Below are 27,395 nucleotides of genomic sequence, written 5' to 3'. Positions count from 1 at the left end.
TGCTCCTCCCACAGTTCTATTCATTGATCAACTTCCCTTAAATAATGCCAAAAAGGGGGAGAAAATCAAGGAGTGGAAAAAAAGGGAATAGATGATGGCCTCTATCTTGAACCAGAAAAAGAAAATATGACAAAAAAGATTCCCTTGCCAGATGGAAGCAAAAAGATTGATACTACAACAAATGCACTTGCTGAGGCAAAAGCAAGTGTTAAAAAGGATAGAGAGGCTAAGGATAAAGCCAGGTGGGAACAGGAGAAAAGAGCTTAAGTGGAACTGAATGCACAGGGTACTTCTGGGCCAAAGGATGATGAAAATCCTAAGGATGAAAAGAAGAAGCCCACTAGACAAGTGAGGCAACCCAAATCCACACCATCCAGACCTATAAAGCATGCTTCCAAACCACCTTCCAAAGGCTCCAAGCATCAAATCTCTACCCAAGCAGCTATTGTAACTCCTGTTATGTCAACAGCTGTTGATACATCAGTGGTTTCAGCAGCTGTTAAAAATTCAACACACACCACTTCTACACACACCACAACCACTGCCCTACCATCACCACCACCAAAAATCACTTCACCACCAGAAATATTATCAAATCCACCCTCATCTCCTGCCAAAAAGCAGAGGACAACAGATGTTACAACATCTGTTGTAATGGCAAGAGTGGTTGAAACACCAGTTGTTTCAACAGCTGTTAGCCAGCCATCCACCACTCCACCAACTCTTGCCAAACCAATAAACCCTGCAAATATTGTATCCATTGCTGAAAGTTATCCACTGGAATTGGAAGCTGTAAAGGATGAGATGAGACAATTCTATACGATGGATGATCCTTTAAAAAGAAGATTTCCTTCTCTCATGGGCTTCAGGAACCCAGTAAATATGAATGAGTATCTAAAAGTCAAGGCCAGGCAGGCAGATATAAGAGCTAGAATTGAATGTAAAGATCAAGGTGATGAAGCCATTTCTAAAAGAATGGAATTTTTACTCACTAATGTCAAACAAATGGAAGATTATGCAAGAGACCTGAGCAAAGACATGTCAAACATGCCACCTCATGCTGCCCTACAAAAGGAAATGAGAAAGGATTATCTGGCATTCATCATGAAAGAAAAGTTTTATCCAGCCAAAGAAGAACAATTCAGTGAATGGCCACTCATTGCACTAAAGCATGAGGTAAACAGAATCAAGAGAATCAAAAATGATCCAAGTAAGAAAAGGACAGCTCCAAACTGGAGCAAATACAAAAAGGCCATTGATAAACTTACATCTGAATACAAAAGGAAGAAACAAGAGCTGGTGGATGCAAAGGTTGAATCTGCTAAAGCCATATCAAAATGGTCAAAGTAATACACAGATGAGGCTTATGAAAGGTTAAAGAAAAGAAGAATGACATATCCTAGCTTACCACAGAAGCCAGAACACAAAGAGCGAAAACAGATAAGTGCTCCTAAACCACTGATCACATCAGCAGATGCCTCGGTCACTGAGTTAGATCAAAGAAAAAGGCAAGAGCAGATTGAAAAGGAAACTGCAGAAGACATAGCTGCAGCAAATGACATCATGGAAAAGGTCTTCAAACAAATGTCAGCTGAAAACTCTGAACTAGCAAAAGCTCAGGGTACTGATCAACAAATTTTCACAAGGCCACAATCTCCCAACTCATCAGTAAATAAACCTCTCCCAAGAAACCCATTGGGTTCAAAAATACTAAAATGGATGTCTGATCAAAAGACCCATGTATTGACATTGATCAGATCCAATGGAGAAGTAAAGCACATATCAATGGAACAAGCACTGGGCCTGAATGTTTAAGATCTACAAGATCTCCTTGAGCTTATATTGTGTAGGGATGAGGATGATACAAGTTCTATGGATTTTGAACTGCAGTTTAAAGGACAAGTTAGGGAACTTCTGATGAGACAATAAAGATCCTGAATAATGAAGGGTTTTGGCTGCTGATGAAGCCCTAAAGACTGTGAAGGATTGAACATTGCTGGTTCAATCTACTGATGCTAACTAAGTACTGCTGATGGATTAAAGAACTGCCCACTCAAGGACTGATCAACTTTGAGGAAAGCACTGATTATCAAACATCAGTGTTTGGTATGCAACAGTGGAAGGAAGAAGCAATAGTTTAGTTTATTACTTATATTGTATAGAATCAGTGGTTAAGATTAGCAGAGTCTGTATAAGAACAGTGGTTAAAGGTTGTTAGGTTATTAGATGTCACTTTCATGGTGACATCAGCTTAGATGCTTCAGTGGTTTGGTTTGCCTATAAATGTGTAACACCTCGAAAATTTTGTGTCCAATAATGTGTTAACACGTGTCATTGGTTTACACGTGGCATTGATATTAAATAAAGGACTAATATTGACAAACCTTGAAAGTATATAAATTCGAGGGTTATAAATGTCAAACAAGGGTAAATATACTGTATAGTAACCCTAAATGGTGCTTGTACCTTCAAACGAATAAATCATGGATCGTGCGGAAGCGAAACGCGGAAGAAAGTGAGAGATTACAAGCTACAGGGGTTAACTGTGTCAACATGTTTAATTATACCTCTGAGTGACCCTTTAACGCTCCCGAGGCTTTGTAACAGTACTATACACTCGCTAGAACATATTGTATAAATTCCGCGAAGTTCCGTTTTGAAACGAGAAAGTTATAATCAAATTCGTATGAGAAGGGTTAAAAGCGTCAATAATGAAAGTTAAGACTTTCTGAATAATTAATAAACTAACCGGGGACTTAACAACGCGGGTAAATAACACGAGGTCCTTAGTTGTAATTAACCGAGGGCCAAACCGCAAAGTTACCCCTTCAAACCCGAAAGGTCAGGTTAATAATTACGAAAGATTTCGTTATTAATTACCAGGATTTCGTAATGATTATAAAAGATTTTAAAAATCTGAAAAACAGGCCCCTCGCGACCCGCGTGATTTTTTGGCTTAAGTTGAGGCGGGCCGCGAGCCACCTCTTTTACTCGTCTGATATTTAAATCTCAGGCGACCCGCATTAAACATGCATGGAACTCCCATGCGGGCCGCATTAGACGCCCAGATGCGGAATAATTGTAGTTTCTTGCCTTTTGAGCTTGTGAACGATCAAAACGCCAATAAATGAGGCATGGGCACCCCCTACTCGACCCATAGCTCTATGGGACACCTGCCCATCATCCATGACCTGTTGTAGGTGTTGTGTGATGATCTTGTGTGCTATACTTCACTATAAATAGCCACATTTGGCTCATAACATTCACACAACTCAAAAACACTCAACTGATCATTCTAAGAAGCTCTCAAGCTTATTCTCTGCTCTCTAAGCAAGATACAACTTCTGTAAGTCGTTCAAATCCATTTTGGTCTTATATTTCCATAGATTTAGCTTATAAACTCAACCGTCGTAACTAACGGTTGTCATAACGATAATTCACAAGTGGTCCAGTGAATTGTCGGATCAAAAGTAGTTTTGAGTTGGTATTTATGTGGGTAATAAACCCCTAAAAGGGTTCCCTCTGATCACCACTCTAACTATGTCAAATATCGAGTCAAACGCGCACTTAAAAAGTCAACAGAAAGTCGTTTTGCCATTTTGTACATAATCTGTAATGTATATGCTATGAAACCTGTTTTGACAATCATAAAACATGATAATAAGTATATAAACTTGTTTGCGCTCGTTTGAATCGACCGTTTGCTATATTGACCCGGTTCGGAGCCGAATGTCGCAAAAGTTTGACTTTTGCATTGACTTCAGTTCTGACCCGTTTTAGTGAGGTATAGATATGCCTTAGGACTCTCTTAGGACCAGGTTACATAATGGTATAACCCTCTGTGACCGGTTCATGAGTTATCCGAGTCTTTTGCGCATTTCCGTTAATCGCCTAAAAGTTGACCGTAACGCCATTTTGAAAATAAAACGAGTATTTCGGACACGTGAACGGACCAGAACCTTGCTTATTAAATTATAAGCATGCCCTTAAAGTTTCACGTCAATCCGAGGTCTAGAATGAGAGTTATGCTAAATAGCGCGGTTAAAATAAACTTTTGTAATAAAAGGCGCAATTAGCATAACACCTATCTAAACCAAGATTTCGTCACCAAAACTTTTACCCACTGTTATAAAATAATATTTTGGGAATTTTAGAGATTTTTGATAATTTTTACCTCGCTCATAACCTGCGGTTATGGCTACGGTTCGGTAAATACCGAATATGCCCTTTTTGGCCAAAACATGAGTTCTACAAGGTCTTTTGACCCGATTCCAGTTGCTACTGATTTTAAATAATAAATAAAGTATTTTAGACTTTATAAACTGTTCGGGAAACTCAGATTTCCTGTAGAACTCGAAAAGCCCTTTTAAAGTCTTTAAAATGACCGAAAAGCCCCTATGGGGCGTAATATTAACTTAAACTCGTTACGGGCATCACGGGAGGTATCCTACTGATACCACAACCTCTTTAAGGCATATTGACTCAGGAAATAAGCGTAAGACTCTCATGGTTAACCGTTTCGCCTATTGCGCGCACGGTTCGGCTTATGAAACTAGTTTTCATAAATTAGCCGATACGGGTCAAATTATATTATTTGAACCCCAAAATCCAGAGTGTGAACCTTGAACCCATATAAAACAAGTCTCTGAACTTGTTTGGGGCAGAATCACATTCCATTCTCGGTTTTCGCCTTTTCGCGCGATTAAACCATATTTATATTCCGGAACCAACCGGTCTAGGCTACGGCCAATGTAAAGACCCGTTAGGATTCTAAGAGGTTAATTAAAACCTTCGTTCCAGATTAGGAGCCCAGTAAAAGCTATCGGTGATTTAATCAAACTAAGGAATAATACTTGCAAAGGTAAATACTTTAACTTATTTCCCCTATACGGGCTTGGGTTACGGTATGTTAATACCGCTTGATTGAGCATTATATTTTTCCATCGCTTAGGTGGTTAATTAAATAATATGATCGGCTCATTTAAACAGTTTTGTTTCTTAAAAGCCTTTGGGGGGTTTAATGACCGTTGTCCCGGATATCCTTGGCATCATTTTACGAAATGGCCACGACCATCGGCAACCCGGTGTAGGCGTACACCCGGTATATATTGTCGACATTAAATTAAAAGACGTAGCCGTTGGTTTTTATACTACGGTTTTACGCGATGTGGTGTGTCTATAAATCTTTAACCCGGCACGACCCGGGCTACTGAACGCATAAAAGAACATGTAAAACGTTCACAAGATTTTAATAATTTTCCCAAGTTATAAAAGAGTTTGTGCCTTGTGCATTCAAATCAATTTTAATAAACATTTTCAAATGTGTCAGTTGAATGTATTTACCAGTGTAAACTGACGTATTTTCCCCAAAACGATTAAGTGCAGGTACTATACGAAATGGGCTGGTATTAGCTTCCTAAGCATCACGAATAGTCTCGCAAACTCGATGCCGTATCTGAATGAACAATATTTTATTATTATTTTGATCCGCTGTGGATATATTACAACTTCTGTAATACATTTGATATTACAACCAGAGGTTGAAGTATATATTTATCTTTAAGCTTCCGCTGTGCATTTATATAATTATGTGGTTTGACTATATTGTTGCCAACATCGTCACGGTAATCCCCCACCGGGCCCACCGGTGAAACACGTGGAAATCGGGGTGTGACAGGTTGGTATCAGAGCCAACATTGAGTGAGTTAAACACTATCCTAATGTGTTTAATCTCAATGACACAATTGCACATACTTGAGTCTAGACAAGAACTTAGGACAAATTCGAATTGTTATTCCAATTTTGTCTTTTTCTTTTATTATTGGTATTTAAAGTTTTATAAAGCAGGAAAAATGCCACCTGTTATATTCCGAGGAAGAGGAAGAGGAAGAAGAGGCAGAGGAGATATCGTGACACATCACGATCACGAAGCTGGGCCGTCAGGAACAAGACCTCCTTCGATGACAAGGAGCGAAGAACCACAACGGCGAAGAGATCTTTACGAACCCGCGAGGCATTCCACCTCGCACAGCTCGACGCCATCATACCGGCACTCCTTTGGGCCAAACTCAGAGAATGATCCCAACAACCCACAACCTTCCGTCATACCTCTACAACGTTCGGTATCGCACCGAAATTACGACGACCCTACTCCATACTTCATAGGTCAGTTTAATCCGGCTGACTACATACAGGAACCTTCAGGCTTTGTTCCATTAGGGCCACAGGATCACTTCTCCGAGGACCATATGGATGAAGATACTGATCCAACTGAACCTGCTCGTGGTACGCCCACGCATCCGATAGAAGTCTCTGATGGGTCATCTTTCCATGGCACACCCTATGAGGGACCAGACAGTTTCCAAGCGTTGTTCGACCGACATGAGTGGTACTACACGCCACCTCAACAGACATCACAACAACCGCGACATCCACAGGATCCCTCTGAGGATTCACGCTTTGAGGCAGTTACGCCACCACCTCCGCCACCGGCGCAACCAGTAATACCTGATCCGCCAAGGCGTAGGAGGACGAATGCGCGTATGTCCACACGAGGAGGAGGGGGTATCCACTTCAGCACCCCTCGACACTCTAGTAGTAGCCACTATCCGCCACTACAAGAAGAAGGACCTTCAAGTCCTATACAGGAGGCGAACTCCGCACCAGCTGCACCAAATTCGCCACCATTTGGGTATGACCAACCCATACCTGCTTACACGGGTCCAACGGCTTACAACCCGTTCGAACCGTCACAAGCACAATACAACTATAATTATGAGCGCGACCCATATGTGGTGTCGGCTAGATATAATGCGCGCTACCCCGACGGAGCTCATGGGAACATGGGACCACCGGACTACTCAGTTCATGGGTATCCAATACCTCCCAGACCCCCAGTTCCGCAACAAGCGCCACAACCATGTTTCTCTCCTCCTGAACAAGAAGAGATACTCCATCGACTAGATCGTGTGGAGAGAGAGTTCGAAGAAGAGAAAAAGAGCCACCGAGGATTTCTCAAGGGCTTGGCGAACCTACTAAAGGGCAAAAAGAAGAAACGTGACCACTAGCCCTTAATAGTTGTACTAATGTGATTTCTACTTTAAAAGAAGTCCCTACGTGGACATTTATCGTATTTCAGTCCCTACGTGGACTTATCTTTTAGTCCTTGCATGGACACTTATCTTATGTTAGTCCCTGCGTGGACTTGTCACTTATTTTATACCTCTATGGAGGTATGTACTATTTGAAAGACCCGTTTAGGGCAATATGTAATAGTATTTGAGATTATGGAATGTATGTTATGAGTTTTGTTTTAATATGTATGAAATAAATCAAAACCAATCCTTTTATATTGATCTGCCTAAATAAAGAATCTTACGAGTGAAACCTAGCCTGGTGTCTTTTAAGATCCGGTCAAGATGGTAGGACTTAATTAAAAGATTCAGATTCCTTGTTAACCGCTGCAAGCATGTTAACAACCATGGCAGATGTGATTCGTTAAAATCACGCGCGTCATTCTTATACAATAATCCTTTAAGGATTTCAAAGCCCAACTAAATGATTTATAAATCGTGGGTTAAATCACCTATGCAAGTGATCAATCATATTAAAGGCATCCATTAGTGATGTAGTGCCTACGGGCCAACCTTATTAAAACATCCATTAGTGATGTAGTGCCTACGGGCCAACTATATTGAAACATCCATTAGTGGTGTAGCGCCTATGGGCCGAAATGATAGTCTTATAAAGACAAAAGACAGTGGTGGTCTATGACTCCCTGTCAGAATGAGATACAAGAACTATGGTTCGAATTCTCTACGCCTTTGATTCTCTGTAATCTCGGCTAACACTATAAAACATCTTCGTGATTAGGCTTTATGCCGCCAATATTATTGTTATAGCTGAAATAGGATATATTCAAATCCTAATAATTAATGAGTAATAAGTTAACCAAATATGGTCTCTGTTACCATGGTTGACAAATTGTCATAAAAGACAATTATATAATAATCTCCTGAATAAAATTTTGTTATCTTCTGTAACAGATTCGAGTTACAATGGCGGATCCCAATGGAGAGAATAGCCATACTAATGAAGATGACTACGACAATGCGCCAGTGCGTCTGACAGGCGCACAGCTAAAGGCTCTGATTGACAATGCTGTTCAGGCAGCTCTTGATCGTCAATATACTGAGTCCCAAGGCAGAACCGTATCAAAACCACCCTCTAAACCAAAGACACACTCCAAACCACCCTCTCAACCCAAATATGACGACAAACACTCGTCCACTGAGAACAGCGTTCATCGCGATAGAGAATATACTGATGCATCCAATGCTAAGGGTTGCACCTACAAATACTTTGTATCTTGTAAGCCCCGGGAATTTACAGGGGAGAAAGGTGCTGTTGATTGTATCACCTGGCTAGATGAGATGGACACTATTGTGGACATCAGCGGGTGTGCAGAGAGGGATGTGGTGAAGTATGTGTCCCAGTCATTTAAGGGCGAGGCCCTGGCATGGTGGAGAGCGTTGGTGCAGGCATCGGGTAAGTCTGCTTTATACAAGATGACATGGGAGGAATTTATTGCTCTCATTAAGGAAAACTACTGCCCTCAGCATGAGGTTGAGAAGATCGAGGCTGACTTTGTGTCACTGGTGATGACGAACCTGGACTGCCAGGCTTATTTGACGAGCTTCAATACGATGTCTCGCCTGGTTCCGTACCTTGTGACACCAGAGTCTAGAAGAATCGCCCGTTTCATTGGGGGCTTGGAGCCTGCGATAAAGGCGAGTGTAAAGGCCTCCCGGCCGACGACCTTCAGGTCAGTTACTGACCTCTCCTTGTCTCTCACTTTAGACGCGGTACGTCTGAGAACCCTAAGGAGCAAGGAGGCTGAGAAGAGGAAACGTGAGGATGATACCTCACGAAGATCTGGAAAGAAGCACCGTGGAAACGGTGACGGCAAGAAAGGGGCTGAGACGAAGAAGGATGGGCAAACCGGTGAAAGACCCAACTGCAAAATCTGCAAGAAACCCCACTCTGGGAAGTGCAGGTTTACATCGAATTCACAGTCACAACCAAAGACTCCTTCCTGTGGACTGTGCAAGTCCAAGGATCATAAGACTGTGGAATGCAAGAAGATCAAGGATGCAACCTGCTATGGTTGCAACGAAAAGGGGCATATCAAGAGTAACTGCCCTAAGAACGCCAAAAAGGCGGAGGAGACAAAGAAGACTAATGCTAGAGTATTCCGCATGGATGCAAAGGAGGCAGTACAGAACGACAATGTGCTTACAGGTACTTTTCTCGTAAATAATATATTTGCAAGAGTACTTTTCGATTCTGGCGCTGATAAGTCCTTTGTAGACCAAAAGTTTTGTAAACTATTGAACATGCCGATCAAAACCCTAGATATGAAATACGAGGTAGAGTTAGCAGACGGCACGATAGAAACCGTCTCCACTGTTCTAGAAGGATGTGAAATGTCCATTAAGAACCATTCTTTTCCTCTATCTCTACTTCCCTTCAAACTAGCGGGTTTCGACATAGTCCTAGGCATGGACTGGTTATCCCGTAATCAGGCCCAGATTATTTGCGGCAAGAGGCATATAGTGCTAAGGACTTCGAGTGGTGAAACGCTTACCATTCGAGGAGATACGCAGTACGGATTACCCGAGGACGTATCCATGCTCAAAGCTTCTAGATGTTTAAACAGAGGCTGTGTAATTTACATGGCTCAGGTGATAATTGAAGAACCTAAGCCGAGGATCGAGGATCTTCCTGTCATTTCTGAATACCCCGAGGTTTTTCCTGAAGAACTACCTGGTTTGCCACCAGATAGACAAGTGGAGTTCAGAATAGACATCATTCCTGGAGCAGCTCTGATAGCAAGAGCACCTTACAGGCTAGCTCCAACAGAAATGAAAGAACTAAGGACCCAGTTGGATGAACTGCTGGCGAAAGGTTTTATCAGACCTAGTTCATCTCCCTGGGGAGCACCAGTCCTATTTGTAAAGAAGAAGGACGGATCGATGCGTTTGTGCATCGATTATCGTGAGCTAAATAAAGTTACCATAAAGAATAGATATCCTTTACCGAGGATCGATGATCTATTCGATCAGCTGCAAGGAGCAAGCTATTTCTCGAAGATCGACTTGAGGTCGGGCTATCATCAGCTAAGGGTCAGAGATGAGGATGTACATAAGACAACATTTAGGACTCGCTATGGTCATTACGAGTTCCTAGTGATGCCTTTTGGGCTCACAAATGCACCGGCTGCGTTCATGGATCTCATGAATCGCGTTTGCAAGCCGTATTTGGATAAATTTGTCATAGTCTTCATCGACGATATCCTTATATATTCCAAGAACCAAGCTGACCACGAGAAGCACCTCCGTTGCATTCTCGAATTACTACAGCGTGAGAAACTCTACGCCAAATTCTCGAAATGTGAATTCTGGCTACGAGAGGTTCAGTTTTTAGGTCACGTTGTGAGTGAGCGTGGTATCCAAGTGGATCCCGCTAAGGTAGAGGCGGTCATGAACTGGCAAGAGCCAAAGACGCCTACCGAAATCCGTAGTTTCCTGGGGTTAGCAGGGTACTACAGGAGGTTTATTGAGAATTTTTCGAGGATTGCTGCGCCCTTGACTTCCCTAACCAAGAAGAAAGAAAAGTTTATTTGGGGCCCAAAGCAGCAAGAGTCCTTCGAAATACTGAAGCAAAAGCTAAGCAACGCACCTGTGCTGACATTACCGGAGGGTACAGATGAATTCATAGTTTACTGCGATGCATCACACACGGGCATGGGGTGTGTGCTTATGCAGAAGGGCAAGGTGATTGCCTATGCTTCAAGGCAATTAAAGGTGCACGAAAAGAATTACACCACCCACGACTTGGAGTTGGGTGCCGTTGTATTTGCACTAAAATTGTGGAGGCATTACCTTTATGGTATTAAATTTGTGATTTATTCTGATCACAAAAGCCTCCAGCACCTGTTCAACCAGAAGGAGTTGAACATGAGGCAGCGTCGTTGGATGGAAACCTTGAATGACTATGATTGCGAGATCAGGTACCATCCCGGCAAAGCGAATGTGGTCGCTGATGCCTTAAGCAGGAAAGAAAGGGTAAAACCTATTCGAATCAATGCCAAGAGCATTGAGGTCAAGAACAATTTAATTGAAAGGATTTTAGCTGCACAGCGAGAGGCTGTGTTGGAAGCTAATTATCCTAATGAAAAGTTAGGAGTAACTGAGGAGCAGTTAACTCTTAGCAAGGATGGAATCCTTAGACTGAACGGACGTATATGGGTTCCGATTTATGGAGGACTACGAGATGTTATCCTCCAGGAAGCCCATAGTTCCAAATATTCGGTCCATCCTGGTGCAGACAAGATGTATCAAGATTTAAAGGCAAACTATTGGTGGATAGGCTTGAAAAAGTCTGTGGCCGCCCACGTAGCAAAGTGCTTGACTTGTGCTCAAGTCAAAGCCGAGCACCAAAAGCCGTCCGGCTTGCTACAACAGCCTGAGCTCCCCGAGTGGAAGTGGGAATGCGTAACTATGGACTTCATAACCAAGTTACCCAAAACCAGGAAAGGAAACGATACAATATGGGTCATAGTTGATAGGCTGACTAAATCAGCTCATTTTCTACCCATCAAGGAGACGTATAGCTCCGATATGTTAGCCCAACTTTATGTTGATAAGATTGTAGCCTTACACGGCATACCTGTGTCTATTATCTCCGACCGGGATACTAGATACACGTCTCACTTCTGGAAGAGTTTCCAGCAATCTTTGGGCACGCGTTTGAACTTCAGTACGGCTTACCATCCACAGACGGACGGTCAGAGTGAGCGTACCATTCAAACGTTGGAAGACATGCTTCGTGCGTGTGCGATCGATTTAGGTGGTAACTGGGATAAGAATCTACCCCTAATCGAGTTCTCCTACAATAATAGCTACCATACCAGCATAAAGGCTGCGCCTTTCGAGGCATTATACGGTAGGAAATGCAGATCGCCTGTTTGTTGGGCGGAAGTAGGAGAGGTCCAATTATCGGGACCAGAGATAGTTTTCCAGACAACGGACAAGATTGTCCAGATTCGGGAACGTCTCAAGGCTGCCCGCGATAGGCAGAAGAGCTACGCTGATCCAAAGCGTAAGGATGTTCACTTCGAAGTGGGTGAAAAGGTGTTGCTTAAAGTATCGCCCTGGAAAGGGGTGATGCGTTTCGGCAAGAAAGGCAAACTGAGTCCGAGATACATAGGACCTTTTGAGGTCATTGAACGTGTCGGATCAGTTGCCTATAAGTTGAACTTGCCTGAAGAGCTCAATGGAATTCACAACGTGTTCCACATCTGGAATCTCAAAAAGTGCTTCGCCGATGAATCATTGGTAATTCCACACACAGATGTGCATATAGATGAGAGCTTAAAGTTTGTAGAAAAACCTTTGTCGATTGAAGATCGACAGGTGAAAAAGCTTCGAAGAAAGCACGTACCGATTGTAAAAGTCAAATGGGATGCTCGTAGAGGTCCCGAATATACGTGGGAAGTCGAAGACACAATGAAAGAAAAGTACCCCTATTTATTTGAGTAAATCTCGGGTCGAGATTTATTTTAAGGGGGTGAGGATGTAACACCTCGAAAATTTTGTGTCCAATAATGTGTTAACACGTGTCATTGGTTTACACGTGGCATTGATATTAAATAAAGGACTAATATTGACAAACCTTGAAAGTATATAAATTCGAGGGTTATAAATGTCAAACAAGGGTAAATATACTGTATAGTAACCCTAAATGGTGCTTGTACCTTCAAACGAATAAATCATGGATCGTGCGGAAGCGAAACGCGGAAGAAAGTGAGAGATTACAAGCTACAGGGGTTAACTGTGTCAACATGTTTAATTATACCTCTGAGTGACCCTTTAACGCTCCTGAGGCTTTGTAACAGTACTATACACTCGCTAGAACATATTGTATAAATTCCGCGAAGTTTCGTTTTGAAACGAGAAAGTTATAATCAAATTCGTATGAGAAGGGTTAAAAGCGTCAATAATGAAAGTTAAGACTTTCTGAATAATTAATAAACTAACCGGGGACTTAACAACGCGGGTAAATAACACGAGGTCCTTAGTTGTAATTAACCGAGGGCCAAACCGCAAAGTTACCCCTTCAAACCCGAAAGGTCAGGTTAATAATTACGAAAGATTTCGTTATTAATTACCAGGATTTCGTAATGATTATAAAAGATTTTAAAAATCTGAAAAACAGGCCCCTCGCGACCCGCGTGATGTTTTGGCTTAAGTTGAGGCGGGCCGCGAGCCACCTCTTTTACTCGTCTGATATTTAAATCTCAGGCGACCCGCACTAAACATGCATGGAACTCCCATGCGGGCCGCATTAGACGCCCAGATGCAGAATAATTGTAGTTTCTTGCCTTTTGAGCTTGTGAACGATCAAAACGCCAATAAATGAGGCATGGGCACCCCCTACTCGACCCATAGCTCTATGGGACACCTGCCCATCATCCATGACCTGTTGTAGGTGTTGTGTGATGATCTTGTGTGCTATACTTCACTATAAATAGCCACATTTGGCTCATAACATTCACACAACTCAAAAACACTCAACTGATCATTCTAAGAAGCTCTCAAGCTTATTCTCTGCTCTCTAAGCAAGATACAACTTCTGTAAGTCGTTCAAATCCATTTTGGTCTTATATTTCCATAGATTTAGCTTATAAACTCAACCGTCGTAACTAACGGTTGTCATAACGATAATTCACAAATGGTCCAGTGAATTGTCGGATCAAAAGTAGTTTTGAGTTGGTATTTATGTGGGTAATAAACCCCTAAAAGGGTTCCCTCTGATCACCACTCTAACTATGTCAAATATCGAGTCAAACGCGCACTTAAAAAGTCAACAGAAAGTCGTTTTGCCATTTTGTACATAATCTGTAATGTATATGCTATGAAACCTGTTTTGACAATCATAAAACATGATAATAAGTATATAAACTTGTTTGCGCTCGTTTGAATCGACCGTTTGCTATATTGACCCGGTTCGGAGCCGAATGTCGCAAAAGTTTGACTTTTGCATTGACTTCAGTTCTGACCCGTTTTAGTGAGGTATAGATATGCCTTAGGACTCTCTTAGGACCAGGTTACATAATGGTATAACCCTCTGTGACCGGTTCATGAGTTATCCGAGTCTTTTGCGCATTTCCGTTAATCGCCTAAAAGTTGACCGTAACGCCATTTTGAAAATAAAACGAGTATTTCGGACACGTGAACGGACCAGAACCTTGCTTATTAAATTATAAGCATGCCCTTAAAGTTTCACGTCAATCCGAGGTCTAGAATGAGAGTTATGCTAAATAGCGCGGTTAAAATAAACTTTTGTAATAAAAGGCGCAATTAGCATAACACCTATCTAAACCAAGATTTCGTCACCAAAACTTTTACCCACTGTTATAAAATAATATTTTGGGAATTTTAGAGATTTTTGATAATTTTTACCTCGCTCATAACCTGCGGTTATGGCTACGGTTCGGTAAATACCGAATATGCCCTTTTTGGCCAAAACATGAGTTCTACAAGGTCTTTTGACCCGATTCCAGTTGCTACTGATTTTAAATAATAAATAAAGTATTTTAGACTTTATAAACTGTTCGGGAAACTCAGATTTCCTGTAGAACTCGAAAAGCCCTTTTAAAGTCTTTAAAATGACCGAAAAGCCCCTATGGGGCGTAATATTAACTTAAACTCGTTACGGGCATCACGGGAGGTATCCTACTGATACCACAACCTCTTTAAGGCATATTGACTCAGGAAATAAGCGTAAGACTCTCATGGTTAACCGTTTCGCCTATTGCGCGCACGGTTCGGCTTATGAAACTAGTTTTCATAAATTAGCCGATACGGGTCAAATTATATTATTTGAACCCCAAAATCCAGAGTGTGAACCTTGAACCCATATAAAACAAGTCTCTGAACTTGTTTGGGGCAGAATCACATTCCATTCTCGGTTTTCGCCTTTTCGCGCGATTAAACCATATTTATATTCCGGAACCAACCGGTCTAGGCTACGGCCAATGTAAAGACCCGTTAGGATTCTAAGAGGTTAATTAAAACCTTCGTTCCAGATTAGGAGCCCAGTAAAAGCTATCGGTGATTTAATCAAACTAAGGAATAATACTTGCAAAGGTAAATACTTTAACTTATTTCCCCTATACGGGCTTGGGTTACGGTATGTTAATACCGCTTGATTGAGCATTATATTTTTCCATCGCTTAGGTGGTTAATTAAATAATATGATCGGCTCATTTAAACAGTTTTGTTTCTTAAAAGCCTTTGGGGGGTTTAATGACCGTTGTCCCGGATATCCTTGGCATCATTTTACGAAATGGCCACGACCATCGGCATCCCGGTGTAGGCGTACACCCGGTATATATTGTCGACATTAAATTAAAAGACGTAGCCGTTGGTTTTTATACTACGGTTTTACGCGATGTGGTGTGTCTATAAATCTTTAACCCGGCACGACCCGGGCTACTGAACGCATAAAAGAACATGTAAAACGTTCACAAGATTTTAATAATTTTCCCAAGTTATAAAAGAGTTTGTGCCTTGTGCATTCAAATCAATTTTAATAAACATTTTCAAATGTGTCAGTTGAATGTATTTACCAGTGTAAACTGACGTATTTTCCCTAAAAAGATTAAGTGCAGGTACTATACGAAATGGGCTGGTATTAGCTTCCTAAGCATCACGAATAGTCTCGCAAACTCGATGCCGTATCTGAATGAACAATATTTTATTATTATTTTGATCCGCTGTGGATATATTCAACTTCTGTAATACATTTGATATTACAACCAGAGGTTGAAGTATATATTTATCTTTAAGCTTCCGCTGTGCATTTATATAATTGTGTGGTTTGACTATATTGTTGCCAACATCGTCACGGTAATCCCCCACCGGGCCCACCGGTGAAACACGTGGAAATCGGGGTGTGACAAAATGGAACAGTATACTTTACTGTTACATTTGATTGACTGAGTGAGTTCTTCTCCTCATGTCCAATCCTTTCATCTTGTGCAATCAACCAGGGAGCATCAGGCTGAGGGGGAGTTTAGTTTGTAAGTGTAACATCCCGAAAATGTGAGTTCTTAAATTTGCAATATGGTTGCGGATAAAATAGTGAAATAAACCAACTAAGAGTGGCACTAACCAAGTTAGTTGGTCACTTATAAGTATTTAGGAGCTAAAACAAATAAAGTATGAAAAGTGAGGGGTTAAAAGTGTCTAAATGAGAACTATTTTTAATAAAATAACTAAATTAAAACACAAACACATTTTGTCTGTGTTGTGGAGATCGACCAAGAGTCAGGGGCGACCCCAAGCTCCATCAAAACCCTAGTTCATCACAAATTGAGAGTCCAAATCTGATCAAAAATAGAAATCGAGCATAGATTATTGATCCTCATCACAAAAGGATCACAAGGTATGTAAAATTTGATGAAAACTCTCAACTTGAAATTCTCATGAGATTGGGATAATCTGAAATTTATGGTTGCATGTTTGTTTTATGATGAATTAGGAACAATATAGTGTCTAGGGACAAACCCTAGACAAATACAAGTTGAAATTATGTGAAGATTTTAGTAAAATTTATGAACACCATTGTAGGTGATTAGTGGGTTATGTAGAACTTGATAAACACTAGGAAATTGGATGTTGTTCTAGTGTAAGTTGACAATTGTGAAGTGACTTCAGAATCTTAGAAGCTAACAATTGTGTAAAATGGGTTGATTTATGTGAAATTCGGGCTAGATGATAAGCTAAGGATTCACTATATAATCATGTATAATTCTGCCTTTAAAGTGTTTGTTGAAATGCCTCAAAGAATTTTGAAGTTAAAACACCTAGTTGTGATGTTTTGGCTATTATGCGATATGTGATTAAAAAGAGTTCTAAACATAATGTAAATGAACTCTATAGGAAAGGATACCGGAACGTCAAGTGGACAAGCCGGTGGTGAATTGTGGTTGAAGGGCATGCACTAAAGGTATGTAACTTAATTCGTTACATTGGGTAATTTAATAATTAGCATACGTGTAGTCGAATCTTAGAATAGAAGTTGAGCTGAATTAAAACGATAATGTTCGCTATGTTGAATAATAGATAAAGAATTGGTTAGATCGCATTGGTAGTCATCAAAATGGAGGATTCCATAGATGAGCCAAACGGGTCGAATAATCAAATGATGCGAGGTTAATGCATTGTAGTATGATCATTCGGTCATCGTCATTGTTCGTGAAAGACACATTAGAATACGAGAAATCAGTGTGTTAATCGTTAGAATGAGAAATCTTGGAATCGGGTTTGGGCAAAATAACCAAATCAAACAAAACATGGATTTGCAGTGGCTACCGTAAATTACGGTATCCACCGTAATTTACGGTAGAGATCAAATGTTTACGGTGGTTTACCCCTGAGTTCCGGTGGACCAGAATGATAAAATGACTACCGTAACTTACGGTAGATACCGTAAGTTACGGTAGAGTCTGGAAACGTTGGCTAAGTTCTGTATATCATAGCAAATCGAATCCGTTTCTATTGTAGTTTCGATTAAGCCATAATTCCATGAACTCTAATACTAATGTAATGTAAACATTTCAGTTTCTTGGTATTCAAGGATTACGGATGACGGTCAAGCAAGCTTTTGAAGAACCGAACACGAACTTTTGAAGCTTCCGCATAAATTAACTCTGTTTAAACAATGTTATGATGTAAACCGTTTGCTAGACAACTTATGGATGTTTTAATTAGTCGGTAGATAACTAATGTTTGTTACCTTAGAACTTGGTTCTTGAAACTAAGGCTTTAATTTTAGACATCTTTTGTATAAAATCTTATGAATTATTACTAAATTCAAGTAGAAATTTTAAGGGTGTTACAAGTTGGTGATCAGAGCTTAAGGTTGTCAACAAGTGTTCGGTTCAAGCTTGATCGATCGTCCGGTAAGAATTAACTTATTATCTTAACAGATTATATTTATGTAAGAAATGAGAAATGAATTGATGTGCATGGGAAGAGCAAGTTAATACACTCAAACCCGGAAAGTGCACCGAATGTGAACGGTTAAAGCAAGTTGAGAACTTGGCTAAACCGAAACAAATGAAGTAATGCTATAAATGAAATGTTTAACGTTTAAATGTAAACATTTCAGTTTCAAGATGTCTGATGGAAACGATGATAATCCGGTGCAAACAAGCACCGAACAAATGAAAGAAATAATTGCCGAAGAAGTAGGGAAGGCAATTGAAGGTAGTCTATCCGGGTTTATAGACAAAATTCAAAACACGGTGTTGTCGCTTGTTGAAGAGCGAGTTAAAAGGTTGGAGGATAGTATCAACCTTATGAAGGAAAAAACGGGAGATCGTAAAGGGTGCTCATATAAAGAATTTATGGCGTGCAAACCGCCAATCTATAACGGGGAAGTTGACCCGATAATCTGCCAAAGATGGATAAGTGACGTCGAAGGAGTGTTTAAACGAACCCACTGTGACGTAGGTGACTTTGTTGCTTACGGAACGGGTCAATTGAGAAATCAAGCCAAGGATTGGTGGGACAATAAAAAGAAGGAAATGGGAGCCGAAGCGGCAAGGGTCATGACTTGGGATGTGTTTAAGGCACCGTTCCTTAAACACCACAGTCCCAAAGCAGTTATCAACAGGATCAAACAGGAATTTTCCAGTTAAGACAAAAGGGAGAATCAATTGATAAGATTACGGGCATCTTCATAGATAAGTTGAGATTTTGTGACGAGTTAGTCACCACTGAAGAGCAGAAGATATACTATTATTACAACATCCTGAGTGCTGAATACCAGGAGTTTATGACTCCCTCAAAATATGAAACTCTCACAGAAATCATCAACACCGCCCGGGAGCGGGAAATCGAGTTAAAGAAGCAAGTTGAGAGGGGTGAGCGAAGGGCACAAGATGTGAATCCAAGCCCTACAAAGAAAGCTAGAACTGCTGAATCGGGGAAGAAAGTGGAGGCTAAAGGCGGGTCGCCAAGTTGCAAAGTATGTGGAAAGGGGCACAAAGGTGAGTGCCGCTTCAAGGACAAGCCGTGTCCGGTATGTGGGAAGACGGGACACACTGCATCGCTATGTCCCGGAAAAGTTTCCGTTTGCTACAAATGTTATCAACCCGGCCACAAAAAGTCTGAATGTCCCGAGTTGGTTGGAAAGAGAGACACAAAAGAGTCTCCAACAGAAGCTCCCAAAGCGAAGGCTAGGTCCTTCCAACTTACCGCGGCTGAAGCAAAAACAGAACCCGATGTAGTCTCAGGTATATTCACAATTAACTCAATTCCAACACGTGTACTGTTTGATACGGGTGCGAATAAATCCTTCATTTCACATGGATTTATTCGACATCCTTCTTTTATATTAACAAAGTTATCTATGCCCTTAGATGTTGAAATAGGGGACAACAAAAGTTTTATAGTTTGTGATGTTTGTCTAGGCTGCAAATTAAGCATTGACGATGAAGAATACTTGATAGACCTAATCCCGATGTCAATGGGGGAATTTCAAGTAGTCATTGGGATGGATTGGCTATCTTAGCACCACGCGAAGGTCGTGTGTTTTCGTAAGGAAATAAAGTTAATATCTCCGAGCGGGAAACATGTCACTATCTACGGTGAAAAAGGAGGCAACCCCATAGTATGCTCAATGTTGAAAGCTCACAAGCTTATGAAGCGAGGATGCAAGGCATTCATGATATACGCAAATGAACCCGAGAAAGAATCACGGAAGATTGAAGATGTACCAGTAGTACGAGACTATGAAGATGTGTTTCCGGAGGATTTACCGGGGATACCGCCTGAACGGGAAGTAGAGTTCGGGATCGAATTGATTCCGGGCGCAAAACCCGTAGCAAAAGCACCATACCGACTCGCACCGTCGGAATTACAAGAGTTGATGTCCCAGATTCAAGACCTGCTTGACAAAGGATTCATAAGGCCGAGTGTGTCTCCTTGGGGCGCACCGGTACTATTCGTGAAAAAGAAAGACAGAAGCACGCGTATGTGTATCGATTACCGGGAGTTAAACAAACTCACGGTAAAGAATCGATACCCACTTCTGAGGATAGATGATTTATTTGACCAATTACAAGGTGCGAACTGGTTTTCAAAAATTGACCTTAGATCGGGGTATCACCAACTAAAGGTCAAGGAGGAAGATGTGCCGAAGACGGCTTTCCACACGAGATACGGACATTACGAATTCCTCGTGATGTCATTTGGGCTAACAAATGCACCCGCGGCTTTCATGGACCTCATGAACCGGGTTTGCAAGCCAATGTTGGATAAGTCAGTCATCATGTTTATCGATGATATTTTGGTGTATTCAAAAAGTGAAGCTGAACATGCACACCACTTACAAGAGGTGTTAGAAACACTTAGACGAGAAAGGTTGTATGCGAAATTCTCTAAGTGTGCCTTTTGGTTACGAGAGGTACAATTTATTGGCCATATCATAAGTGCCGATGGAGTATTGGTAGATCCGTCAAAGATCGAGGCCGTGTCAAAATGGAATCCCCCGAAGAACCCCTCGGAAATTAGAAGCTTTTTGGGGCTTGCGGGATACTATAGGAGATTCATTCAAGATTTCTCCAAGATTGCGTCACCGCTAACAAAACTAACCCGGAAGGAAGAAAAGTTCATTTGGGGTGTAGATCAAGAAAGAGCGTTTCAAACGCTAAAAGAGAAGTTGACTCAAGCTCCGGTACTGACATTACCGGACGGGGTCGAAGACTTGGTGGTTTATTCGGATGCTTCACTATCGGGACTCGGATGCGTTTTGATGCAACGGGGCAAAGTTATAGCTTATGCCTCGAGGCAACTGAAGATACACGAGAAGAAATATCCCACGCACGATCTCGAGTTGGCTGCGGTGGTATTTGCATTAAAAATATGGAGGCACTATTTATATGGGGTAAAGTGCACCATATTTACCGATCACAAGAGCTTAAAATACTTCTTCGATCAGAAGGAGTTAAATATGCGACAAAGGCGATGGTTAGAAACGGTGAAAGATTTCGACTGTGAAATACACTATCACCCCGGAAAGGCAAATGTGGTGGCGGATGCTCTGAGCAGAAAAGCGGACTATGTCCCAATACGAGTAAGATCGATGCAGCTTGTGGTGACCTCGGGTATACTTGAACGTATCCGAGAGGCGCAATCAGAAGCAGTGAAAGAGGAGAATTGGAAGAAAGAAAGAATAATCGGCCAGTTGAAAGATTTGTCGAATGGAAATAAAGGGTTGAAGACTCGATCCGGAAGGATATGGGTTCCAAATACTTGTGGGGTGAAGATGTTTCTACTCGATGAAACTCATAAATCCCGATATTCAATTCATCCGAGTGCAACCAAGATGTACAATGATCTGAAACAAAACTATTGGTGGCCCGGGATGAAAAGAGATATTGTGAAATATGTGGAGAAGTGTTTGACCTGCTTGCAAGTCAAAGCGGAGCACCAGAAGCCATATGGTAAATTGCAACCATTGGACATCCCAGTTTGGAAATGGGAACAAATCACCATGGATTTGTTGACCAAATTGCCCAAAACCAACCGTGGGTTTGATGCTATATGGGTAGTCGTGGATAGATTGACGAAAAGTGCTCACTTCATTCCGATTCGCGAGACTTATACATCCGAGAAGATGTCGGAGGTGTACACCAATGAAATCATAGCGCGTCATGGGGTACCGATATCTATTGTGTCAGACAGAGATACTCGGTTTACTTCGAAATTTTGGCTTGAATTCCAAGAGCAAATGGGAACTAAACTGTTCATTAGTACCGCTTACCATCCACAAACGGATGGGCAGAGTGAAAGAACAATACAAACGGTGGAGGATATGTTGCGGGCTTGCATTATTGACTTCGGGGGTAGTTGGGATGTCTATCTACCCTTGGTCGAATTTTCATATAACAATAGCTATCACGCGAGCATTAAGATGGCCCCGTATGGTAGAAAGTGTCGAACCCCGGTATGTTGGGGAGAAGTGGGTCTACGAGGACTAGCACCTACTGATATAATCCAAACTACGAATGAGAAGATCGACATGGTCCGGACTCACCTCAAGGCGGCTCAGGATCGACAAAAGTCGTACAAGGATAAACGAAAGAGGCCGATTGAATTTCAAGTGGGCGATAAAGTAATGCTGAAGGTATCGCCCTGGAAAGGAATAATACGGTTCAGAAAAAGAGGAAAGTTGAGCCCAAGATTTATAGAGCCATTCAGAATCACTGAACGGGTTTGTAAGGTGGCTTATCACCTCGAACTACTGGAAGAATTGAGTGGAATACATAGCACGTTTCACGTGTCGCAATTGCGGAAGTGTCTAGCAGACGAAACAACTTATATCCATTATGATGATATCGAAGTGGATAATAGCTTAAATTATGCGGTGAGACCAGTGGAGATTTTAGATCGAAAGGTCAAGCACTTGCGAAACAAACAAATCGATCAAGTCAAGATCAAGTGGGAGCATAGGAAAGGCTCGGATGCTACGTGGGAGTCTGAAGAGGAGATGCGACGTCTCTACCCTACTTTATTTGGTACGTACTTTGGTTTCGGGGACGAAACCTTTTTAGGGGGGTGGACTTGTAACATCCCGAAAATGTGAGTTCTTAAATTTGCAATATGGTTGCGGATAAAATAGTGAAATAAACCGACTAAGAGTGGCACTAACCAAGTTAGTTGGTCACTTATAAGTATTTAGGAGCTAAAACAAATAAAGTATGAAAAGTGAGGGGTTAAAAGTGTCTAAATGAGAACTATTTTTAATAAAATAACTAAATTAAAACACAAACACAAACACATTTTGTCTGTGTTGTGGAGATCGACCAGGAGTCAGGGGCGACCCTAAGTTCCATCAAAACCCTAGTTCATCACAAATTGAGAGTCCAAATCTGATCAAAAACAGAAATCGAGCATAGATTATTGATCCTCATCACAAGAGGATCACAAGGTATGTAAAATTTGATGAAAACTCTCAACTTGAAATTCTCATGAGATTGGGATAATCTGAAATTTATGGTTGCATGTTTGTTTTATGATGAATTAGGAACAATATAGTGTCTAGGGACAAACCCTAGACAAATACAAGTTGAAATTATGTGAAGATTTTAGTAAAATTCATGAACACCATTGTAGGTGATTAGTGGGTTATGTAGAACTTGATAAACACTAGGAAATTGGATGTTGTTCTAGTGTAAGTTGACAATTGTGAAGTGACTTCAGAATCTTAGAAGCTAACAATTGTGTAAAATGGGTTGATTTATGTGAAATTCGGGCTAGATGTTAAGCTAGGGATTCACTATATAATCATGTATAATTCTGCCTTTAAAGTGTTTGTTGAAATGCCTCAAAGAAGGCTCGAAACTAGAATTTTGAAGTTAAAACACCTAGTTGTGATGTTTTGGCTATTATGCGATATGTGATTAAAAAGAGTTCTAAACATAATGTAAATGAACTCTATAGGAAAGGATACCAGAACGTCAGGTGGACAAGCCAGTGGTGAATTGCGGTTGAAGGGCGTGCACTAAAGGTATGTAACTTAACTCGTTACATTGGGTAATTTAATAATTAGCATACGTGTAGTCGAATCTTAAAATAGAAGTTGAGCTGAATTAAAGCGATAATGTTCACTATGTTGAATAATATATAAAGAATTGGTTAGATCGCATTGGTAGTCATCAAAATGGAGGATTCTATATATGAGCCAAACAGGTCGAATAATCAAATGATGTGAGGTTAATGCATTGTAGTATGATCATTCGGTCATCGTCATTGTTCGTAAAAGACACATTAGAATACGAGAAATCAGTGTGTTAATCGTTAGAATGAGAAATCTTGGAATCGGGTTTGGGCAAAATAACCAAATCAAACAAAACATGGATTTGCAGTGGCTACCGTAAATTACGGTATCCACCGTAATTTACGGTAGAGATCAAATGTTTACGGTGGTTTACCCCTGAGTTACGGTGGACCAGAATGATAAAATGACTACCGTAACTTACGGTAGATACCGTAAGTTACGGTAGAGTCTGGAAACGTTGGCTAAGTTCTGTATATCATAGCAAATCGAATCTGTTTCTAATGTAGTTTCGATTAAACCATAATTCCATGAACTCTAATACTAATGTTTAATGTAAACATTTCAGTTTCTAGGTATTCAAGGATTACGGATGACGGTCAAGCAAGCTTTTGAAGAACCGAACACGAACTTTTGAAGCTTCCGCATAAATTAACTCTATTTAAACAATGTTATGATGTAAACCGTTTGCTAGACAACTTATGGATGTTTTAATTAGTCGGTAGATAACTAATGTTTGTTACCTTAGAACTTGGTTCTTGAAACTATGGCTTTAATTTTAGACATCTTTTGTATAAAAATCATATGAATTATTACTAAATTCAAGTAGAAATTTTAAGGGTGTTACAGTAAGCATGCATTGTAATCTTTTGATTTAATTTGTAATCTTTTGACTAATGGAAAGCATGTGTTTATCAAAACTATTTTCCTCTTTGATTGTGTTTACAAAGTTTGTGTTCTTTTCCGCTGCATAAATCATTGAATCATGTTCAGTCATTGTTCATGTATTACAAACAAACACAATCATGAGAGCCTCCGATCCTAACATCAAGGATTTGAAACTCCAAAGAATATTTATGAATATCTGAAGCTAAAGGGCAAGCAAGCAGAAGATAAGGCAAATGAAGAGTGCAAAGGGCTAGGAGACATTAATTTATCAGCTCGCATGCAACATTGACTTGGTGAAGTTAACAATGTTGACTAACATGCATATCTGTTTACTATGTTAATAACATTATTTTCTTAACATCTGTTTACTAACCTTTGTAATTTCTGTGGACTGACCTTTTTAACATAGGTTGACTAACATGCATATCTGTTTACTATCTATCCATCTGGCAAGCTCTGTTGGAGATAATGGATAAAATTTTTAAGTAAAGTCTGTTGGAAAGCAACAGAGGTTTTTAATTGTTAATAGACAACAGTAGTTTGCTATCAATATAATGGAATTGCTGTTGAATAAACTTATTGACCATTAGTGTATATCAATTTTATAAGTCTGCACTAATTATTTTTTTACTCTCTGTCAATATGGGCTATGCATGGTTTTCTAAGAAACAGATGTTTGTGCTTAAACAGATGTTTGGTCATAAACAGACGTTTCACCTTAAACAAATGTTTTGCCTTAAACAGATGTTTGGCCTTCTATATCTGATATTTGGACTTAAACAGATGTTTGGCCATAAACAGATCTGTGGCGTTAAACCAAACATCTGTTTAAGGTCAACATCTGTTTGACTATTGCTCAACATCTGATTGACTTTTGGACAACATCTGTTTGAATTTTGGTCAACATCTCATTTAGTATTCAACAGAACTTTGAATAACTCAACATCTGTTCAATTTGTTGTTTTGTTTTCTTGAATTGTATGTAATTTTGTAAATTAGTACAAAAACAAACATTTTTACAAAATCCCAAGTCACCCTATCATTAAAGTAATTTTGTAAAGTAGTTTACTCTCAACATAATGGAATTGTTGTTGAATAAAGCTATTGATCATTAATTTATATCAATTTTGTAAGTCTGCAGTAATTATTTTTTTACTCTCTGTCAATATGGGCTATGCATGGTTTTTTAAGAAACGACCCGTGTTTGCACACAGGTCTTACCGCTAGTACAAATAAAAGAAACCTGTTTTGGGGCACTTGTCATTCTCTCATTTAATTGATTAAAATTATTAATAATACTAAAAATAATAATATTTAATCTAAATTAATACAAATTCTTATTATTAATAATATTTAATCAAATCTAAAATCTAATCTAATACAAATTTTTATTATCAATAATATTTAATCAAATCTAATAAGAATTCATACGAATTCCAAAGTTGATATTAACTTTCAAATAATTAAAATAATTAAAATCATATTTATTCAACCCATTTAATACACGAGGGTTTTTAAAAATATAAATTTTTTATTATTCGGACCGGTCATGGTGGGTGGAGTGATCGGAACTTCGTCGGAGATGGGATGCTCTTCTCCAACTCTCGTGACTCTCTCACTCTCTTTTAAAAAAATTCCTGTGCGAATGTTGAGTGATTTTGGACATAGACTAAAAGATTATCAGTTTCCATACCAATTAATAATCATTAAAGTTTTCCATCAAAATTAGTCGGTTACAAAATTCGTCTGAGGAAGATGATGGTGCAAAACTTAAGTGATTTAATTCACATTTTCAAATTTACCCCTAAATTATTATGTAACTTACAAAACCATCTTTGAGTTTAATGTTTTTTATAGATCTTAAAGTTATTATAATAGTAATCGTAAATAGAAATTGCTATTGTTATAAGTATTTACTTATTTAATTAATAACACTAATACTAATTCGATATTGTTTACATTTATTTAACCGTGTAATACAATGATTTTAAAAATGTAATTTTTTTATTATTTGATATATATATATTACATTTATTCAACCTGTACAATACATATGGTTATGTTTCTGTTAAATTCGATTAATTAATTTGTTCAACAATCACTATTATCTTTATCATTCAGTACGGATAACCGATTTATCATAATACAAACTCCCATCTATTCAATCATATGATGTTTCAATCTTATATTAACTAAATAAATAAAGATTAATATTCAATCTTATCCTACTTTAAATATAAAAAATCCGTTAGTTCAGATTAATATTCAATCTTATCATACTTTAAATATAAAAAAATCTGTTAGTTTTTTTAAATATATTTTGTTTATTATTTGGTATATTAAAATCATATTTATTCAACTCATGTAATACACGGGGGTTTTTAAAAATATAATTTTTTTATTATTTAGTAAACAATGTTACATTTATTCAACCTGTGTAATACAATGATTTTAAAGATATAAATTTTTTTATGTAAAGCCACATTGCATCTTTTATAAATTGTCCAAACTTTAATAAAGTTTGAATTTATGGGAAAGGCAAAATCATACCTAAAAAACTACGCAACAAACAACACACGCCGGGTAAAAACTAGTAGGACACATTTTTACATTGGGTCCTCAATCTTTATTAATTAATCTAGTTATTTTTTATGTAAAGCCACATTGCATCTTTTATAGTAACTTACGTTAAATTCTCTATTAAATAAGGTTGCAAAAGTCAAATTTGCTCTTATATTTAAAAAGCAAAAAAAAAATAATTGAGTTAATTGCCATTTTAGTCTTTGTGTTTTGGTCTAAGTCGTCACTTTAGT

The 27,395-nt window shown here is 39.5% G+C and overlaps 1 protein-coding gene across 1 annotated transcript; it reads left to right on the top strand.

Annotated features, from left to right (window-relative positions):
• Positions 1 to 1,389: 1,389 nt before the first annotated feature.
• LOC110918920 lies at positions 1,390 to 24,309 on the top strand. Its single transcript, XM_022163198.1, has 4 exons — positions 1,390 to 1,621; positions 18,396 to 18,679; positions 18,727 to 19,369; positions 24,263 to 24,309. The coding sequence occupies exons 1-4, from the start codon at positions 1,390 to 1,392 to the stop codon at positions 24,307 to 24,309; spliced, it is 1,206 nt and encodes a 401-aa protein (XP_022018890.1).
• The last annotated feature ends 3,086 nt before the right edge of the window (positions 24,310 to 27,395 follow it).

The sequence above is a fragment of the Helianthus annuus genome, chromosome 16, assembly GCF_002127325.2.
Source record: "Helianthus annuus cultivar XRQ/B chromosome 16, HanXRQr2.0-SUNRISE, whole genome shotgun sequence".
Classification (NCBI taxonomy): Eukaryota; Viridiplantae; Streptophyta; class Magnoliopsida; order Asterales; family Asteraceae; genus Helianthus; species Helianthus annuus.
This window is presented reverse-complemented; position numbering and strand designations above follow the sequence as displayed.